At 44.4% G+C, this 21,611-nt stretch overlaps 1 protein-coding gene across 3 annotated transcripts in view; it reads right to left on the bottom strand.

The window, feature by feature from the left end:
• The window catches only part of LOC143765946 (formin-H-like), a 196,275-nt gene that overhangs the window by 95,046 nt on the left and 79,618 nt on the right, over positions 1-21,611 (bottom strand). For 2 of the 3 annotated variants that reach the window (XM_077253165.1, XM_077253169.1), the window contains one exon: positions 8,524-8,682. The exons of the other annotated variant lie outside the window; for it this stretch is intronic. In XM_077253165.1, the coding sequence (XP_077109280.1) occupies positions 8,524-8,682 (159 nt within the window). The remainder of the gene's footprint in view (positions 1-8,523; positions 8,683-21,611) is intronic. 3 annotated transcript variants of the gene reach the window in all.

The following is a 21,611-nucleotide window of genomic DNA, read 5'->3' as shown; positions in this document are numbered from 1 at the left end:
CTTTTACAATGCAAATATATGGCGTGTCAGGACAAGACTACATAGCTTTTCATTTAAAAGAAACTTTCGCTCACGCAGAGCGCAGTGCGATCCAGAGAGTCTGAAGAGCGGTGACATCACTGAGAAGAGGAGCTGAACAGCTCTTCATCCAGGAGAAGGCTGACAGTACACTATGTACATATGTACACAGATAAAAAAAAAGAAATGTTAATTCTGAGGGATTCTTCAATACTAGTCTTGCGTTAACAGCACAATTTACAAGTTATAAGTGTACAAGAACCTTTGGTGGCAACAGTCCTTTATAGTACAGAACTATGGAGGAATGAAAAGGAGAAGAGAGCCTGGTGTGTCCTGGTGTGTGTGTGTGGGTAACATGCAGTGTGTGTAGTGTGGGAGGTTGACTAACTCAACTGCTCTCAGAGGCTGACATAGGAACACTTGGTATTAGGCTATGTGCACACGTTGCGGATTCGGCTTAGGAATTTCTGGTGCGGATTCTGTCTCTCCTGGCAGAAAACGCACCTGCGTTTTTTTGTGCGATTCCGCAGCGTTTTTTTGTGCGTTTTTGCTGCAGTTTTCTTGCGGATTTGCTGCATTTTTTACCCCTGCGGTTTTCTATAATGGAGTGGGTACAAAAACGCTGCAGATTCACTAAAAAGAATTGACATGCTATTTCTTTAAAACCACAGCGTTTCCGCAGCAGATTTTTCCGCAAAGTGTGCACAGCATTTTTTTTTTCTCATTGATTTACATTGTACTGTAAATCAATTGTGGATCTGCAGCGTTTCTGCACTGCAAAAAACGCTGCGGATCCGCAGCGAATCCGCAACGTGTGCACATACCCTTAAAGTCTGTGGCGGGTTTATTGCCTCATAAAGCAAATAGTAACACAAAGCAGCCTGAAAATAAAAAGTTCATACAAAAGTCCATCACACAGTGGCTCCAGCCTTCTGGAAAACAAGACACTTCAACTCCCACCAGAGGTCAAGCTTGGATACTTCCTTGTCTCCAAACACATAGCTGAGAAAAAAAAGCTTAAAGGGAACCTGTCACCTGAATTTGGCGGGACCGGTTTTGGGTCATATGGGCGTGGTTTTCGGGTGTTTGATTCACCCTTTCCTTACCCGCTGGCTGCATGCTGGCCGCAATATTGGATTGAAGTTCATTCTTTGTCCTCCGGAGTACACGCCTGCGCAAGGCAATATTGCCTTGTGCTGGCGTGTACTCCGGAGGACAGAGAATGAACTTCAATCCAATATTGCGGCCAGCATGCAGCCAGCGGGTAAGGAAAGGGTGAATCAAACACCCGAAAACCCCGCCCATATGACCTAAAACCGGTCCCGCCAAATTCAGGTGACAGGTTCCCTTTAACATTTAACTTCCCCAACCACGCCCTTGAGGTGGAGATATAGTGAGTAGATGTCTCGCCCATCTCTTACATCTACTCACAAAAAACCCAAACCCTTTTAATTGCTAATTAAACCCTCAGCACATAGCACGCTGGATAAAAAAATTATGGGTTTTACATCACAGAAGATAGCAACTTTCGCGACACATATCTCCCCTCACATACAGCGTCAGTGACCCTTTCACAGTAGCATGGAGTGTGTGTAACCTACAGAATGTGTTACATGAACTGTGTGCATGTACCTTGCAGTGCATGTGTGTAGCCTGTGTTTATGCATAGCACTGAATGTGTTTAACATAAAGAACATTGTGTGTGTGTAGAATGCAGTGTGTGCAGCATACAGTGTGTGTAGCATTACCATTTAAAAAGACTGACAATGCAGATAAAAATTCATAGATGTAAATGTGTCAGCAATAACCCAACTAATGAGCAAAATATTTTCATCAGGTGATTGGATAATTTATGCTGGAATAAAAATCCTTGTTCTCGGCAGCACATCACCCGATGTAAACAAGATGTGCTGATGATACATGATACTGTATGGGGATAAAACCAATGTATTAGTGATCGCTCTGACCCAATTATTCTTCATCAGCTTATGTAAGGAGGCAGCTAAAGAAGAACAGAAATTCTCAAATATAGTCAGTGCTCGTTTAACGGTCTGAAATCCGGTTGTGTAAATGCACCCTAAATATTTATGTGATGGACCCCACTTTTAATTTTGCCCAGGCCAAGATTTAATCCCAAAGCCCCAATTTCTATCCTAACCTACTGTTGTAACGGCTGAGTTACAGTTGTACCCAGTGTAGACAGTCCTCAGGGAGGTGACCACTAGAGATGAGCGAATATTTCAATGTTCGGTTCACATTATGATCGCCGAATTTGCAATATTTGCCGATTTATTCTTTGAATATTCACCAAACGCCATTACAGTCAATAGGAGGCAAAAACAAACGCATGCACAACACCTTCAAACGGACACAAAAGCTGCCAAAAGACATCAAATGAGGGAAAGACACCAGGAAAGTGGTCTCAGTTCACCCACAGTACAAATTGTAGCATGGCACTGCAGCAACAAGCCATGCATGATGTATCGGGGTCTAGGCCAGCATTTACAGCTTTCAACTGCATGTCAAAGTAAGTCGAGGTGGATGAGGGAACAGTGGAAACATGCTGTGTTGTGAGCCCTGATACCACATGCAACAGCTCAACCTGCTTTCATGCTCAGCCACACTCAGGTGGTACAAATATCAGTTTCACAGACTACTGTTGTCAGAAAAATCTAAGGATAGTAACACGAGTAGTTGACTCCATGAGAGTGGAGGACTGATGGTTCTCGAGGCCTACTGCTACAGGCAACATGCATGAAGGAGACTCAAAAAGGAGTCTACACATTTACAAAAATTTGTGGCATCAAATGCAATAGAGTAGAACTAGTACAGCGGGGACGAATACCTCTTCCAATACAGCCACCCAGCAGATGTAGACTGTAAAGGACAAGGTGGAGGAACCACTGTGCCATATCCCTCGGAAAGCCTGGAGGGGCGTAACTAGGTGGCCTACCAAATCCGAACTCGGATAAGTGTCAGCAGGCAAAAACTGCGACCTAAAGAGGGACAAGGATGTGGCACCAGGTGCTACTCCAGGGCTGACCTACAGATCGGCAGCTGACCCCCTACAGTGGGTAGGCTGCCACGGCCCGAAGGAAGGGATGAAAAATGCAGGCAGGCACTGTAGGGACACTGGAACCACAGGTGTAGATGGGACCGGCTGAGGAACAGAAAAGCACTGGCAGGTGCAGGCTGGACTGGCTGATGGACAGAAGAGCACAGACAGGTACGAGCAGATGGGTACAGGGTAGACTAGTAGATGGGCGGACCTGGGAACCCTGACAACTAGCAAACATGCAAGGCAAACTAACAACGTATCTCAGGCACCTCCATATTGGAGAAGAAACCTTAAATAGAAGGTGTCACCTAGCTATAGGCTGGGAATACCTTAGATTGATGCAGGCGGTCCCTTTACCCGTGCGCCCTAAGCATAGTGCCCGGTCTCATATCTGAACCTTGGGAGACAATGACACATAGGGGATGAGATAAGAAGGTGGTGTGTGAGAGGGAGACACAGTGTCTTGTCTGTTATGTATAAGGAGATCCAACAAAGTGCCAAGTCTGTAATTTATGTTTGGCGATCGTTTCCCAAACAATTTCGCTCATCACTAGTGACTACCTCAGCTGTACACTGCTGTGCTGCTCCTGTCGGTGCTACAATGTTTCAGTGTAGAAAGGATGTATCAGTCAAGATACCAGGCTGATGTCTCACAAAATATTGTCTTGACTGGATGCAACTGTAGCAAAGCTTCAGCTGTTAAATGCATGTATGTATCTTAGTACAGGTATTAACCGCCTTCTACTAGAAGACACTATTTTATAATTCATCCGCTCCATTATCCTCAATAGATGACTTTGCTGAGGACCCTGCTCCTTTCACTATATAATGCTTGAGGCCTGATTTATGAAGGTGTTTTTTGACAGAATTCCAATGTAAAACACCTTGAAATGTATCTTGATGTACAGTTATGCACAGAAATATTTGGACAGTGACGGAGACATCGTAATTTGGGCTCTGAACGCCTCTACTTTTGATTTAAATGAAACAACTGAAACATCTAATTCCTGGTGAGTTGTTCTTCCCTAGAGTGGATGTTGTGAAAGGGTTTTTCTTCACCATGGAAAGATCATTTACCAATGTTGTCTTTCAGGGATGTCCAAGCCCTGTTGAGTTCCCAAGCTCACCAGTGCTCTCTTTTTCTTTTGCAGAATGTACCAAACTGTTGATTTGGTCACTCCTAGCATTTCTCCTATCTCTCCGATGGATTTCTTCTTTTTTTAAGCCCAATGATAGTCTGTTTTCTTCCATTAAGAGCTCCTTTGACCGCATGTTGTAAGTTCACAGCAACAGTTTCCAAATGCAAATGCCACACCTGGAATCAGCTGGAGAGCATACCTGCTTAATTGGTGATGGATTAACTAAAGGGAAAGCCCATGTAGCCCATTAAAGAGCTTTTGAGATAATTGTCTAATTAATTCTGGTCCCTTTAGAAAGAGGCAGCTTCATATTAAAAAGGTGTAATTCCTAAACCCTTACTCCAATTACGATGTGAAGCTTATATTGATTATATATCCTGAATGTGTTTTGCCAAAAAAAATGCCAAAACTTGTGTCACTGTCCAAATATTTCTGGACCTAACCATATCACAAAAGTTTTACAGCTTTTAACATTTTATTCCAATTTTACTAAAAGGGGGTGGGGGAAAGGGGCGGCATGGGGCATGGTGTTACCCGAGCTTCAAATTCATCCAAATTAACACCACCTTGGTGGCTTAAATTATGCCAGAAAAGTACTTCAACAACGCCAGGCTTCATGATTCGGCCTTGGGTCTATTATCCGACATTTGGCTTCAAAGATTTAATTAAATTATATGAAAATTATTTTTTTCTGAATTTTCTTTCAACTAGAAACTGTTTTTGTTTTTGAGTCATTTAACTCTTGATAAAAGAAGGAAAATGTTATATTGATGTGAATATTTTCCAGTAATTTAATTGTGGCATTTCATTATCCTGTGGAGGGGATATGGGGCGAGAACAATCTGCTACAATGTATCAGCGCATGAAACGTTGCAGTGTATCTATTAAAAGTGAATGCACATCAGGTGGAGCGCAGCTCTGGGTCTGACCTTTTCAGGCAGCGCTAATTGCTGACATAGTGGCAGCCGGGGAGTCCACGGTTTGTTAGGATTTGGCTCTGCTTTGTGCATTGAGCTGTCCTGCAAGGGAAAGACTCTGCACGCCCCCTGGATACTGCAGAGGGTTCTGCCGCAGATGAAAGGTCTCAGCCCTGTGCTAAATGCTCCTGATTATTAGACCTTTGCTGAACTTTGTAAACTTTGCACAGCATTATCTGAACTCCAACATTAATGGATAATCTCAGATTGATCTTGAGAATTTCAATTTTGCAACAAATAAAATGACTGGATTTGACATAAGGTATATAAATAAGGCGATTAGCATCAACACCTTTGATTTAATGCAACTAAAAAAGATGTTTCCTCCTCTGTGCCGAGGCTTCTCCCATCATTCTATTGGTGGTTTAGTTCTGGTCCTGCTACATGAACTAACATCTTACTGGGCCAATCTGTGCAAACTGAGCTGCATTGTAAAGCATGGTGGAAGGAAGGAGAAGAAGCTTATAGGGGTTGTTCAGGTTTGGGATGAAAGTTTGCAGTCACTTTATATACAAGTGAATTGAGAGAAACTAAGAGCGTCTAGTCGGCATGTGACTACATGTATGCAAATCAGATAATTGCAGTCATGAGGCCATCCACTCCCACTGGAGAATCTTGACAGCATGCATGATGCGCTTGCAGTGAGGATTCAGAAGCCTGCAGTCACGCCATTCCTGGACAAGCCAGGGGCAGTATTATAGTAGTTGTGTTCTTCTACAGAGGAGCAGTATCATAGTAGTTTTTTCCTTGTACACAGGGGCCAGTATTATAGTAGTTATATTCTTGTAGATAGGAGCAGTATTATAGTAACTATATTCTTGTGCATAGGGGACAGTATTATAGTAGTTATATTCTTGTATATAGGGGGCAGTATTACAGTAGTTATATTCTCGTACATGGGGGCAGTATTATAGTAACTATATTCTTGTGCATAGGGGACAGTATTATAGTAGTTATATTCTTGTACATAGGGGGCAATAATAATAATATTAATATAATAATAATAATTTTTATTTATATAGCGCCAACATATTCCGCAGCGCTTTACAACTTATAGAGGGGACTTGTACAGACAATAGACATTACAGCATAACAGAAATCACAGTTCAAAACAGATACCAGGAGGAATGAGGGCCCTGCTCGCAAGCTTACAAACTATGAGGAAAAGGGGAGACACGAGAGGTGGATGGTAACAATTGCTTTAGTTATTTGGACCAGCCATAGTGTAAGGCTCGGGTGTTCATGTAAAGCTGCATGAACCAGTTAACTGCCTAAGTATGTAGCAGTACTGACACAGAGGGCTATTAACTGCATAAAGTGTATGAGAACACGATGCAAGGAACCTGATTATGTGTTTTGGGTTTTTTTTCTATTTTTAATAGGCCACACAGGGATAGTTAGGTTAATGCGTTGAGGCGGTAGGCCAGTCTGAACAAATGCATTTTTAGGGCACGCTTAAAACTGTGGGGATTGGGGATTAATCGTATTAACCTAGGTAGTGCATTCCAAAGAATCGGCGCAGCACGTGTAAAGTCTTGGAGACGGGAGTGGGAGGTTCTGATTATTGAGGATGCTAACCTGAGGTCATTAGCGGAGCGGAGGGCACGGGTAGGGTGGTAGACTGAGACCAGAGAGGAGATGTAGGGTGGTGCTGAGCCATGGAGTGCTTTGTGGATGAGGGTAGTAGTTTTGTACTGGATTCTGGAGTGGATGGGTAGCCAGTGTAATGACTGGCACAAGGTAGAGGCATCGGTGTAACGGTTGGTGAGGAATATGATCCTGGCAGCAGCATTCAGGACAGATTGGAGCGGGGAGAGTTTGGTAAGAGGGAGGCCGATTAGTAGAGAGTTACAATAGTCCAGACGGGAGTGAATAAGAGAAACAGTAAGAGTTTTTGCAGAGTCGAAAGTAAGAAAAGGGCGAATTCTAGAAATGTTTTTGAGATGCAAATAAGAAGAGCGAGCCAGTGATCGGATGTGGGGGGTGAATGAAAGCTCGGAATCAAGGATAACCCCAAGGCAGCGGGCATGTTGCTTTGGAGTAATGGTGGAACCACACACGGAGATGGCAATGTCAGGCAAAGGTAGGTTAGTAGAGGAAGAGAACAGGAGGAGTTCAGTTTTTGATAGGTTCGGTTTCAGATAGAGGGAGGACATGATGTTAGAGACAGCGGTAAGACAATCACTGGTGTTTTCTAAGAAGGTCGGAGTGAAAGCAGGAGAAGAGGTGTATAATTGGGTGTCATCAGCATAGAGATGGTACTGGAAACCAAATCTACTATATTATAGTAGTCTTATTCTTGTACACAGGGGACAGTATTATAGTAGTTATAGTCTTGTACATAGGAGCAGTATTATAGTAACTATATTCTTGTGCATAGGGGACAGTATTATAGTAGTTATATTCTTGTACATAGGGGCAGTAATATAGTAGTTATATTCTCGTACATGGGGGCAGTATTATAGTAGTTATATTCTTGTGCATAGGGGACAGTATTATAGTAGTTATATTCTTGTATATAGGAGCAGTATTATAGTAGTTATATTCTTGTACATAGGGAGCAGTATTATAGTAGTTATATTCTTGTGCATAGGGGAAATATTATAGTAGTTATATTCTTGTACATAGTGAGCAGTATTATAGTAGTTATATTCTTGTACATAGGGGGCAGTATTATAGTAGTTATATTCTTGTGCATAGGGAGCAGTATTATAGTAGTTATATTCTTGTACATAGGAACAGTATTATAGTAGTTATATTCTTGTACACAGGGGCAGTATTATAGTAGTTACATTCCTGTACACAGGGGGCAGTACTATAGTAGTTATTGTAAATAAGAGCAGTATTATAGTAGTCATATTCTTGTGTATAGGAGCAGTATTATAGTAGTTATATTCTTGTACACAGGGGCAGTATTATAGTAGTTACATTCCTGTACACAGGGGGCAGTACTATAGTAGTTATTGTAAATAAGAGCAGTATTATAGTAGTCATATTCTTGTGTATAGGAGCAGTATTATAGTAGTTATATTCTTGTACATAGGAGGCAGTATTATAGTAGTTATATTCTTGTACATAGGGAGCAGTAATATAGTAGTTATATTCTTGTACATAGGGAGCAGTATTATAGTAGTTATATTCTTGTTAATAGAGGTAGTATTATAGTAGTTATATTCTTGTACACAGGGGCAGTATTATAGTAGTTATATTCTTGTTCATAGAGGTAGTATTATAGTAGTTATATTCTTGTTCATAGAGGTAGTATTATAGTAGTTATATTCTTGTACACAGGGGCAGTACTGTACTTGTTTTGCATTGAGTTTCCTCTTACATATATGTATTTCCAGTGCTGTGGATGGAGAATGTAGGCATGGAGTTGTATGTTCCGGCACACACTTCACAATCAGATAACTTGACACTAATTTTTTCTGGAGATAGCTTCTGGGCACAGTAAAATATAAGTTCATCTCTCTTCACTTTTACCAAATATCTGTAAAACAATGCAGAAAAATATTTTATTTACACTGTACCAGGCACCACACAGAATAACACATTTTTCCCCAAAGGTTTATATGTTTTTTTCTTTTTAAACTAATATATTACTGAAGTATGAGGCAGAAGGGAATTTTGCTACTATAAAGTTTTCTAATGCTGTTAATTGTTTAAAAAATCATTGTAATATAGTTGCAATTTTTTTCTACAGTTATTGTTCAGGTTTTTTCTTCGTCCAGGGGTGAAGAAACTGATTCAGCTGCTTTTTTATTTGTTATTGAAAGTAATATAAATCCTACTCTCATCACCCAATGGCTCAGAGTTTAGTCCAAAGTAGAAAGAAAACATAGAAACCCTTTACAAACCAAACATACACATATCATTTTCTATTTATCTCCATTTTTTAATATTACATCATGTATAAATATTTTTTTTAATATATATCATTATAGAGGTGAGAATTGTATTCCAATACAAAACTCTCAATTCCTTTTATAGATCTATTTGCAGTCATCTCTAGGGGGAGCATAGGAGTTTACTAATGCTATAAAAAAAACCCACAAAAGATAAAATTGTATCATGTAATTCTTTGTCTTTGCAGGGGATTTATTGTTTATCCAAAAATACAGCCTGCAAAAGCATATTAACCCCTTGTGGTTTCACACTGCGTCCTGTGTCCCCGTGGGGGCATACGTCCAAAATCCCCTGCAAAACATGGTTCAGATGCATGCGCCGATGGGGCCATAGACTTTGTTAGTGATGGCAGAGCGAACATGCGCTCTGCTGTGCACTCCTTTTGGGAGTGTACACCTACAGAAGGCAAATACTACTACATCTCAGTGGTCGCCTCCTGTAGCCATACACTCCCAAAAATTATGCACTTTAGAAAATTATTCACTGTAGAGTTCACGTTCATTACAGTCTATGGCCCCATAAGAACATGCGTCCAGACCCTGTTTTGCGGAGGGAGAACACAATATGAAAGTGTGGCGCCCCTGGGGTCTGGTCTCCACAGAGGTACTGCCATACCTCCCAACTTTAGGGGAAGGGAAAGAGGGAGAAAGTTAGCGGCGCGCGTAGTGCGCCGCGGCAAATTTTAGGCCACACCCATTTCACAACTAGCCACGCCCCAACCACACCCATTTAGCACTTCTGATCACAATGTTTCGTTAACAATAATTATGAACAAAAAAATATGGCCACACACAACGCTCCATACTGTACAATGGCCATTGGCCACATTATGCTCCATACTGTATAATGGCCCCACATGATGCTGCGTACAGTATACTTGCCCCACGTGATGGTCCATACAGTATAATGGCGCCACATGATGCTTTGTACAGTATAATGGCCCCACACGATGCTGGGTATAGTATAATGGCCACACAATGCTGGGTACAGTATAATGGCCCCACACAATGCTGGGTGCAGTATAATGGCCACACATGGTTACCCCACCCCCATCATTGCCTTCTCCATCAGTACACACAAACACCTTTCACCGCGCTCCCTCGCAGCAGCCGGCAGCTTCCACTCCCACGGCGCTGAATGGTGTCATCCAGCTGCGCCGCTGACTGCTGTATCCAGCATTACAGCTCAGTCCCCATAGAATGTAATACAGCACAGCCCCATAGAATATAATGCTGCACAGCCCCCATAGAATGTAACGCAGGCAGGTGGCAGCCCCCATAGAATGTAACGCAGGCAGGTGGCAGCCCCCATAGAATGTAAGGGGTGCTGCACCAGGTTGGTGGAGAATCCGATGGATGGGTACCAGGGGGAGAGTGGGAGCGGGGTGCGCGCACCATGGGGAGACAAAGTTTAGTTTGTCAGTCCTCCTATGCTGTCAGAGTCTCTGCTGTAACCGCAGCAGGGCAGCGCTGCATGGAGAGGGGGAGAGACACATACATTCACTTACAGTCTGGAGATCCGCTCGCTGCTCCCGCGGTCACACAGACACGGAGTGTCTCACAACTCTGCCCCCGTGCCAGAAACCAGTCCGGGTGCTGCCGCTCTGTCCTCAGAGTCCGCCCATGTCTATAGTTGAGGAGGAAGCCGGAGGCGGGCGGTGAGGCAACTCAAGGGGGCGTGGCTACAACGCAGTCCCAGGGAACGGAACGAACAGCGGGTACTAATCGGGCTCTCTCTACGTCCCGGAAGTGGGCGGGGCTTCACCGGCGGCCGCAAATTCGGGATTTTAAATGCCCGAAGCGGGACAGCGGGACCCCGGTGCCAAAGCGGGACTGTCACGCTGAAATCGGGACGGTTGGGAGGTATGGTACTGCACCTCACCCAGAGGTGTGGTGTCCCACTCACAGGTAAGGAGGGAGCACTACACAGGACTCTAACACTCACATCCAACACACACCAGTTCAGTCAGGGCACCTGGGCGTACCCTTAGGGAGGAAGGCCTCATCCCAGGCTGGACAGGAATGGGTGGTGAGACAGGGTAGGGTAAGTAGAGCGGGGGAGGAGCTAATTAGGAGGGAAAGTGAGTCAGATTGTGAGAGAAGTGGAGCTGAGCAGATGTGAGGGTCTGCAGCTCCTGACAGCCTGAAGAGAGAATTGAGAGGGAGAGACAGAAGTAAACTCCTGGGAGGACAGAAGGGGTCCTAGGGGCACGGGAAGTGCAGAAGTCACCCGTGGGGTTCATATCCAGATGTGGAGGTACCAGGTCGCAGTTAGGGGACCGGCCCCAACTTAGTGGAATACTTCAAGTTCAGCTGAGAAACCGGAGGCTGTGGCTTTGCAAGAGTCACAGCCACATCCACCCATACTTCGCCAAAAAAGGCAGAGGTATAAAATCCAGGGAACTGAGAAGACGTTGCCTGACCAGGTTCATGGCTGCTGGCTTGGGACATTGTGGGTTAGGCGCTGGGCAGGAGAAGTGGAAGCCAGCGTAGTGAGACGGCCAGAAAAAGGCATATGAAAGGAGTCCTGGAAAAGTGCATCCCAATTTGCCTGGGAGTTTGCTGGACCACTAGCCTGGAGAACACAGCATCAGGCTAACGGACTCTGAAGCAGCGTCGGCTAACACCTTTATTGCTGAATACCACAGGTGGCATCAAGAACAATCTCCCATAAACGTTATTTCTCCTTTATTTCACCTTCAATTGGACGCCCAGGGCCATGGACCAGGTCACCGCTGCCGTGACCACATCCCCTTTAAGAACTGTCCGACCCAGCCCGAATACCCCACGGCTCTTGGGGGTGCTCCAAAAGCACTCTTAGCAACTTTCACGTTACTTTTTGAGGCAGAATTGTGCACTGCTTATATAATACAGGTTCAGGAACTCAGCCATTTCCATACACCGCAGGTGCTGGCTGGTTTACACAGCAGACATTCGACTGATAACGGATGCTGTTGGAGTTATCCTAGTTTGCTTCTTTTTAATCTCTTAAATGCCACTGTCCAGCTTGACAGCAGAATTTGCAAGGTTTGCAAATATGATCACAATTCATTCTTTCGAACCACATGCTTCCGGGACTCCGATACCTTGCCCCATGTATAAATACACACATATACATATACAGCTCTGGCAAAAATTAAAAGACCACCACATCCAGGGCCGTATTTAGAGTTACTGCTGCCCTAGGCACTTTTAGTGCTGCCTCCCCCTTTGGTGAGTATGACACTATCGGCAGTGACTGTGGCAAGAATCGCTGATGTGAAAGTAGCCTTTTGCAGCAGATTGGGCAGTTTTTCTGCATCTGCCGCGTAACGGATCACTTACAGCAACACTGCGTTTGGCCTCATTCATTCCCTTTGGGATTTGCGGCACTTGCCGTGATCTGGCAAATGCGGTACCATACCCCCCAACTTTTGATGTGTGCGCCACGGCAAATTTTATGCCATGCCTTTGAACACACCCATTTCACAACTAGTCACACCCATATCCACGTCCCAACCACAGCCATTTAGCACTGCTGATCACACTGTTTTATATACAATAATTATAAACAAAAAAAATATGGCCACACAGTGCTCCATACTGTATAATGGCCACACATGATGCTCAATACTGTATAATGGCCACACATGATGCTCCATACTGTATAATGGCCAAACAGTGCTCCATACTGTATAATGGCCACACATGATGCTCAATACTGTATAATGGCCACATGATGCTCCATACTGTATAATGGCCACACACAGTTCCCCATACTGTATAATGGCCACACAGTGCTCCATACTGTATAATGGCCACACATGATGCTCAATACTGTATAATGGTCACACATGATGCTCCATACTGTATAATGGCCACACACAGTTCTCCATACTGTATAATGGCCACACAGTGCTCCATACTGTATAATGGCCACACAGTGCTCCATACTGTATAACGGCGACACATGATGCTCCATATTGTATAATGGCCACACAAAGTTCTCCATACTGTATAATGATCCCACATGATGCTCAATACTGTATAATGGCCACACATGATGCTCCATACTGTATAACGGCCACACATGATGCTCAATACTGTATAATGGCCACATACAGTTCTCCATACTGTATAATGATCCCACATGATGCTCAATACTGTATAATAGCCACACATGATGCTCCATACTGTATAATGGCCACACAGTTCTCCATACTGTACAATGATCCCACATGATGCTCCATACTGTATAATGACCCCCCTCCTGTATGCATGGCTCATCTCCCTCCCATCCCATATGCATGGCTCATATCCCCCCTCCTGTATGCATGGCTCATATTCCCCCCCTGTATTCATGGATCATATTCCCCCCCTGTATGCATAGCTCATATTCCCCCCCCCTGTATGCATGGCTCATATTCCCCCTCCTGTATGCATGGCTCATATTCCCCCCCTGTATGCATGGCTCATATTCCCACCCTGTATGCATGGCTCATATTCCCCCCTGCATGCATGGCTCATATTCCCCCCTGTATGCATGGCTCATATTCCCCTCCTGTATGCATGGCTCATATTCCCCTATGTATGCATGGCTCATATTCCCCCCCCCCTGTATTTATGGCTCATATTCCCCCTCCTGTATGCATGGCTCATATCCCCCCCTCAGGCATGGGTCATATTCCCCCCCTGTATGCATGGCTCATATTCCCCCCCTGTATGCATGGCTCATATTCCCCCCCTGTATGCATGGCTCATATTCCCCCCCTGTATTCATGGCTCAGATTCCCCCCCTGTATTCATGGCTCATATTCCCGTCCTGTATGCATGGCTCATATTCCCCCCCCTGTATGCATGGCTCATATCCCCCCCCCTGTATGCATGGCTCATATTCCCCCCTGTATGCATAGCTCATATTCCCCCCTGTATGCATGGCTCATATTCCCCCTCTTGTATGCATGGCTCATATCCTCCCCTGTATGCATGGCTCATATTCCCCCCTGTATGCATGGCTCATATTCCCCCCCCTGTATGCATGGCTCATCTCTCAACAACCCCCCCTCCCACTCCCATCTTGCATGGCACCGCTTACCGTCCTCCTTCATCCCCCCCGTCCCCTGTCCCTCATACTCACCTTTCCCACACCACACAGCCACGCCGATATCCCTCTCGCTCTGTCCCGACTCCCAGCGCAGCACCTTCTTACTGCGTGAGCGGTCACGTGATACCACTCATTAAGGTCATGAATATGCGCATATTCATGACCTTAATGAGCGGTACCACGTGACCGCTCACTCAGGACGAGCTGCAGACGCTGAGACCAGGCATCGCTGGAGCAGGGTGAGTATCGTCTTCAAGGAGGGAGGGAGGCAGGCAGGCGGGTGGGTGGCCGGGGGGGCGGTCGGTCGGGAGGTGACCCACGACTTTAAAAAAGAATTAAAAAAAAAAAGCAACCTTGCTCAGGTGCCGCTCCCCGTATTGTCCCGCCCTAGGCACGTGCCCTCAAGTGCCTAGTGGCAAATACGGCCCTGACCACATCAAAACCCTGTCATGGGCAACCCAATCTCCAGACCTGAACCCCATTGAAATCCTCTGGAATGTAATCAAGAGGATGATGGATGGATAGTCACAAGCCATCAGACAAAGAACTGCTTACATTTTTGTGCCAGAAGCAGTGTGAAAGACTGGTGGAAAGCATGCCAAGACGCATGAAAGCTGTGATTAAATATCATGGTTATTCCACAAAATATTGATTTCTGAACTCTTCCTCCTGAGTTAAAACATTAGTATTGTTGTTTCTAAATTATTATGAACTTGGTTTTTTTTGCATTATTTGAGGCCTGAAAGCACTGGCTTTTTTTCTAATTTTGACCATTTCTCTTTGTCAGAAAAAAATACAAAATTTATTGCTTGGAAATTTGAGACATGTCAGAAGTTTATAGACTAAAATAACAATATAACAATTTACATTTTACTAAAAAACATACCTATAAAGAGAAAAATCAGACAAACTGAACATTTTGCAGTGGTCTCTTAATTTTTGCCATAGCTATATATATATATATACTATATATAATTGTCTAAGGGGTACCTCCGTCTGTCCGCTGTCCGTCTGTCTGTCTGTCTGTAAAGGAAATCCCACGTCTCTGATTGGTCTCGCAAGCTGCCTGTCCTGGCTGCCGCGACCAATCAGCGACGGGCACAGTCAGGCCGAGAATTAGTCCCTCCCTACTTCCATCCAGTCAGTGCCTGGCGCCCGCTCCATACTCCCATCCAGTCACCGCTCACACAGGGTTAATGCCAGCATTAACGGACCGCGTTATGCCGCGGGTAACGCACTCCGTTAACGCTGCTATTAACCCTGTGTGTCCCCAACTTTTTACTATTGATGCTGCTTATGCAGCATCAATAGTAAAAAGATCTAATGTTACAAATAATAATAATAATAATAATAAAAAAAAGGTTATTCTCACCTTCCGACGTCACGGCTGTCCTCGGCAGTGCAAGCGGCAGGTTACGGTGCCAAGGATGCTATGCGAGAAAGACCTGCTATGACGTCAGGGTCATGTGACTGCGAAGTCATCGCAGGTCCTGCGCTCATACCAACCCTGGGACCGGAAGCTGTCGCGTGCACCGCACACAGGCGCCAGGACTTCAAGGGGCCTTCGGAAGGTGAGTATATGTTTATTTTTTATTTTAAGTCTTTTGTAACCACGCATATAGTGCCCACATTGCTATATACTACGTGGGTTGTGTTACATACTGCGTGGGCTCTGTTATATACTACATCTCTGTGCTATATACTATGTAGCTGGGCAATATACAACGTGACTGTCCAATATACTACGTGGCTGTGCAATATACTACGTGCTCTGTTATATACTATGTAGCTGTGCAATATACTATGTGGCTGTGTCGGTTCTGTTATATACTACGTCGACTGTGCAATATACTACATGGCTCTGTTATATACTACGTGCCTCTAAAATATACTACGTGGCTATGTTATATACTACGTGGCTCTGCAATATACTACGTCACTGACCAATATACTACATAGCTGTGCAATACACTACGTAGCTGTGGAATACACTACGTGGCTGTGTTACATACTACGTGACTCTGTTATATACTACGTGGCTGTGCAATACACTACGTGCCTGTGCAATTTACTACGTGGCTCTACAATATACTAGGTGGCTGTTATATACTACGTGGCTCTGCTATATACTACGTGGCTGACCAATATACTACATACAATACACTACGTGGCTATGTTATAAACTATGTGGCTGTGTTATATACTACATTGCTCTGCTATATACTACGTACGCTGTGTTACATACTACATAGCTCTGCTATATACTACGTAGCTATGTTATATACTACTGTACGTCGGTTGTGTTATATACTACGTCACTGTGCAATATAGTACGTAGCCTGTGCTATATACTACCTACATATTCTAGAATACCCGATACGTTAGCATCGGGCCACCATCTAGTCTATCTATATAATCGTCTAAGGGGCACTTCCGTCTGTCTGTCTGTCTGTCACAGAAATCCCAAGTCGCTGATTGCTCGCGGCCAGCAAGCCATGACCAATCAGCGACGGGCACAGTCCAGCTGCGAAATGGCCGCTCACTACTCCCCTGCAGTCAGTGCCCTCTCCATACTCCCCCCCAGTCAGCGCCCGCCGTCCACATAGCATTTTAGCAGTCCATTAAACTGATTGTAACACCATGGCATAACACGGTGTAACACAGTCTTAACGCTGAGATTAACACTGTGTGACAAACTTTTTACTATTGATGCTGCCTATGAATTTAATGCACCGCTTCAGTGATTGGTCGCGCACGGCCGTCCGCGACCAATCAGCGATATTGGTGCGGTATTTAAACACCGCTTCGGTCATTGGTCGTGCCCAGCCGGCCGCGACCAATCAGCGACAGGCGCAGTCCCGCCATTAATTGGCGCTGGATTTGAACCACGCTTCGCTGATCAGCCAGCCAGGCGTGACCAATCAGCGATATTCGCACGGAATTTAACCCCCACTCACAGCGTGACATACATACATACATACATATTCTAGAAAGCCCGATGCGATAGAATCGGGCCACCATCTAGTATATATATATATAATTGTCTACGGTCCACTTCCATCTGTCTGTCTGTCTGTAACAGAAATCCCGCGTCGCTGATTGGTCGCACCCAGCTGGCCGCGACCAATCAGCGACAGGCACAGTCCGGCCGTGAATTTGCCCCTCCCTACTTCCCTCCAGTCAGTGCTCCCTCCATACTCCCCTCCAGTCAGTGTCCCCTCCATACTCCCCTCCAGTCAGTGCCCACATAGCGTTTTAGCAGTCCGTTAACCGGATGCCTATGCACCATCAATAGTAAAAACATATAATGTTAAAAATAATAATAATAAAAAAAATCATTGTATTCTCACCTTCCGGCGTCTGCGGCAGCCTTTCCCGCTCCTCGCGACACTCCGGTCCCAAGAATGCATTGCGGCAATAGCCCCAGATGACGTAGCGGTCTCGCGGGTCATTGCCGCAAGGCATTACTGGGAATGGAGTGTCGCGAGGAGCATCGCTAAAGGCCTGAGCTGGAACCTGGGGTCGCCGAAAGGTGAGTATATAACTATTTTTTATTTTAATTTTTTTTAACAGGGATATGGTGCCCACATTGATATATACTACGTGGGCTGTGTAATATACTGCGTGGGCTGTGTTATATACTACGTGGGCTGTGCTATATACTACGTGGCTGTGCAATATACTACGTGGCTGTGCAATATACTACGTGGCTGTGCAATATACTACGTGGCTGTGCTACATACTATGTGGGCTGTGTTATATACTGCTTGGGCTGTGCTATATACTACGTGGGCTGTGTTATATACTGCGTGGGCTGTGCTACATACTACGTGGGCTGTGTTATATACTGCGTGGGCTGTGTTATATACTACGTGGGCTGTGCTATATACTACGTGGGCTGTGCTATATACTACGTGCCCATTTGTGGCCTGCTGGAGGTCATTTTGCAGGGCTCTGGCAGTACTCCTCCTGTTCCTCCTTGCACAAAGGCAGAGGTACCGGTCCTGCTGGTGGGCTGTTGCCCTCCTACGGCCCCTTCACATCTCCTGGTGTACTGGCCTGTCTCCTGGTAGCGCCTCCAACCTCTAGACACTACGCTAACAGACACAGCAAACCTTTTCACAGCACGCATTCATGTGCAATCACGGATGAGCTGCACTACCTGAGCCACTTGCGTGGGTTGTAGAGTCCATCTCATGCTACCACGAGTGTGAAAGCACAACCAACATTCAAAAGTGACCAAAACATCAGTCAGAAAGCATTGGTACTGAGATGTGGTCTGTGGTCCCCACCTGCAGAACCACTCCTTTATTGAGTGTGTCTTGATAATTGCCAATAATTTCCATCTGTTGTCTATTCCATTTGCACAACAACATGTGAATTGTTAAACAGTGTTGCTTTCTAAGTGGACAGTTTGATTTCACAGATGTTTGCTTTACTTGGAGTTATATTCTGTTTAAGAATTTCCTTTATTTTTTTGAGCAGTGTATATACAATTGCAGGTTAAAGTAACAGATACAGTGAAAAGTTTAAAAAAAATTATATATATATATATATATATATATATATATATATATAGTACAGACCAAAAGTTTGGACACACCTTCTCATTTAAAGATTTTTCTGTATTTTCATGACTAAACTGAAAATACCACCTTTTGCTTTGATGACTGCTTTGCACACTCTTGGCATTCTCTTGATGAGCTTCAAGAGGTAGTCACCGGGAATGGTCATCCAACAATCTTGAAAGAGTTCCCAGAGATGCTTAGCACTTGTTGGCCCTTTTGCCTTCACTCTGTGGTCCAGCTCACCCCAAACCATCCCTATTGGGTTCAGGTCTGGTGACTGTGGGGGCCAGGTCATCTGGCGTAGCACCCCATCACTCTCCTTCTTGGTTAAATAGCCCTTATATTCAATGTACCTAAAAAAAACCTAGGTCACACTACAATGAGTACTGCCTGGCAGTGGAGGTTGGCACCCTACTTTTTCTCAGTTGGCGCCCCCACTCCTCGACGGCTCACCCTTTTATTCCCTAGAAAATACCTACAATAAAGGAAAACTGGTGAACCCTAAAATTATGTACCTATGCTATCACCTGCCTGGCAGTGGAGGTAGACACCCTGATTTACTGCGGTAGGTGCCCCCACTCAACGATGACTGCCTCTAGGGTCCCTCACAATCCCTACAGTTACAGATAGACAAAAGATAATGTCCCACAAATACCTCTGATACCCATAAGAGAAAAAAAGAAAAATAAGGAAAAAATTAATCAGAAAAAAATCAACAAAACCAAAAATAATTAGTATAAGTACAATTCAATATTAGTACCCATAAGGGACTACCATCAAGTTCAATGACCTTGAGTTATAAGAATATACGGGTACACAGAGTGCAAAAAAGATGTATGTTTGTCCAGATACAGCTTTTATAACAGCACCAGAGTGCCTACAAAAATATAAATATCAGATATTGAACAAGCACTCCTACATTCAAAAAGTGAGTACCATCTTGTCTTGCTATAACATGTCTTATAATATAAGAGTGCTAAATATAAGAGGTTAGTTATTCAGTAATAACCAGATAAATGCACCCACATGTTCACTGTGATCTAATCAACAGAAATCAGCAACTGTTTTGCCACTACAAGATGTGAACAGACCATTACACAGGTTTTCTGGGTAGCAAGGACGTAATCACAGCCAGTCATAGGTAAATAAAGGAGAATTTTCTAACCCAGCAAAAAAGGGGGACACAGTCGTCCTACTAATGCAGATGAACAAGGAGTATATATAATATGCCACCGCAATACTCATCTATTTGCTGGAGTCTCCCAACCTTTTCGTCCAGCTAAACCCAGAGATGCAGATCATTCAATGAGGATGTACGTGATCAACATCTATTAGAAAATCCCCAGACAATGCCCGACGCGTTTCCCCCCCATTGGGAATAACGGGGGTTCATCAGGGGTTAAGCAGCCACATCAACGATACAGGAGCTCCTTTCTGATTTTTTCTGATTAATTTTTTCCTTATTTTTCTTTTTTTCTCTTATGGGTATCAGAGGTATTTGTGGGACATTATCTTTTGTCTATCTGTAACTGTAGGGATTGTGAGGGACCCTAGGGGCAGTCATCGTTGAGTGGGGGCACCTACCGCAGTAAATCAGGGTGTCTACCTCCACTGCCAGGCAGGTGATAGTATAGGTACATAATTTTAGGGTTCACCAGTTTTCCTTTATTGTAGGTATTTTCTAGGGAATAAAAGGGTGAGCCGTCGAGGAGTGGGGGCGCCAACCGAGAAAAAGTAGGGTGCCAACCTCCACTGCCAGGCAGTACTCATTGTAGTGTGACCTAGGGGTTTTTTAGGTACATTGAATATTTTCTCACTTTTTTTACTCAATTATTCATGTTAAATAGAGTTTTTTACTGGTTCTATTAAAAGTTACATTTTAGGGATCCTTGTCTTTTTGGTTTATAGATTTTTCTAGGATTTCGGTCCATCTTAGCTTGGTTTTTTTTTTTTTTTTTAAATAGCCCTTACACAGCCTGGAGGTGTGTTTGGGGTCATTGTCCTGTTGAAAAATAAATGATGGTCCAACTAAACGCAAACTGGATGGAATAGCATGCCGCTGCAAGATGCTGTGGTAGCCATGCTGGTTCAGTGTGCCTTCAAACAGTGTCATCAGCAAAGCACCCCCACACCGCCTCCTCCATGCTTCAGGGTGGGAACCAGGCATGTAAAGTCCATCCGTTCACCTTTTCTGCATCACACAAAGACACGGTGGTTGGAACCAAAGATGTCAAATTTGGACTCATCAGACCAAAGCACAGATTTCCACTGGTCTAATGTCCATTCCTTGTGTCTTTAGCCCAAACATGTCTCTTCTGCTTGCTGCCTGTCCTTAGCAGTGGTTTCCTAGCAGCTATTTTACCATGAAGGCCTGCTGCACAAAGTCTCCTCTTAACAGTTGTTGTAGAGATGTGTCTGCTGCTAGAACTCTGTGTGGCATTGACCTGGTCTCTAATCTGAGCTGTTGTTAACCTGCTATTTCTGAGGCTGGTGACTCGGATAAACTTATCCTCAGAAGCTGAGGTGACTCTTGGTCTTCCTTTCCTGGGGCGGTCCTCATGTGAGCCAGTTTCTTTGTAGCGCTTGATGGTTTTTGCAACTGCACTTGGGGACACTTTCAAAGTTTTCCCAATTTTTCGGACTGACTGACCTTGATTTCTTAAAGTAATGATGACCACTCGTTTTTCTTTCCTTATCTGCTTTTTTCTTGCCATAATACAAATTCTAACAGTCTATTCAGTAGGACTATCAGCTGTGTATCCACCAGACTTCTGCTCAACACAACTGATGGTCCCAACCCCATTTATAATTCAAGAAATCCCACTTATTAAACCTGACAGAGCACACCTGTGAAGTGAAAACC

Source organism: Ranitomeya variabilis, chromosome 4 (assembly GCF_051348905.1).
Source record: "Ranitomeya variabilis isolate aRanVar5 chromosome 4, aRanVar5.hap1, whole genome shotgun sequence".
Classification (NCBI taxonomy): Eukaryota; Metazoa; Chordata; class Amphibia; order Anura; family Dendrobatidae; genus Ranitomeya; species Ranitomeya variabilis.
This window is presented reverse-complemented; position numbering and strand designations above follow the sequence as displayed.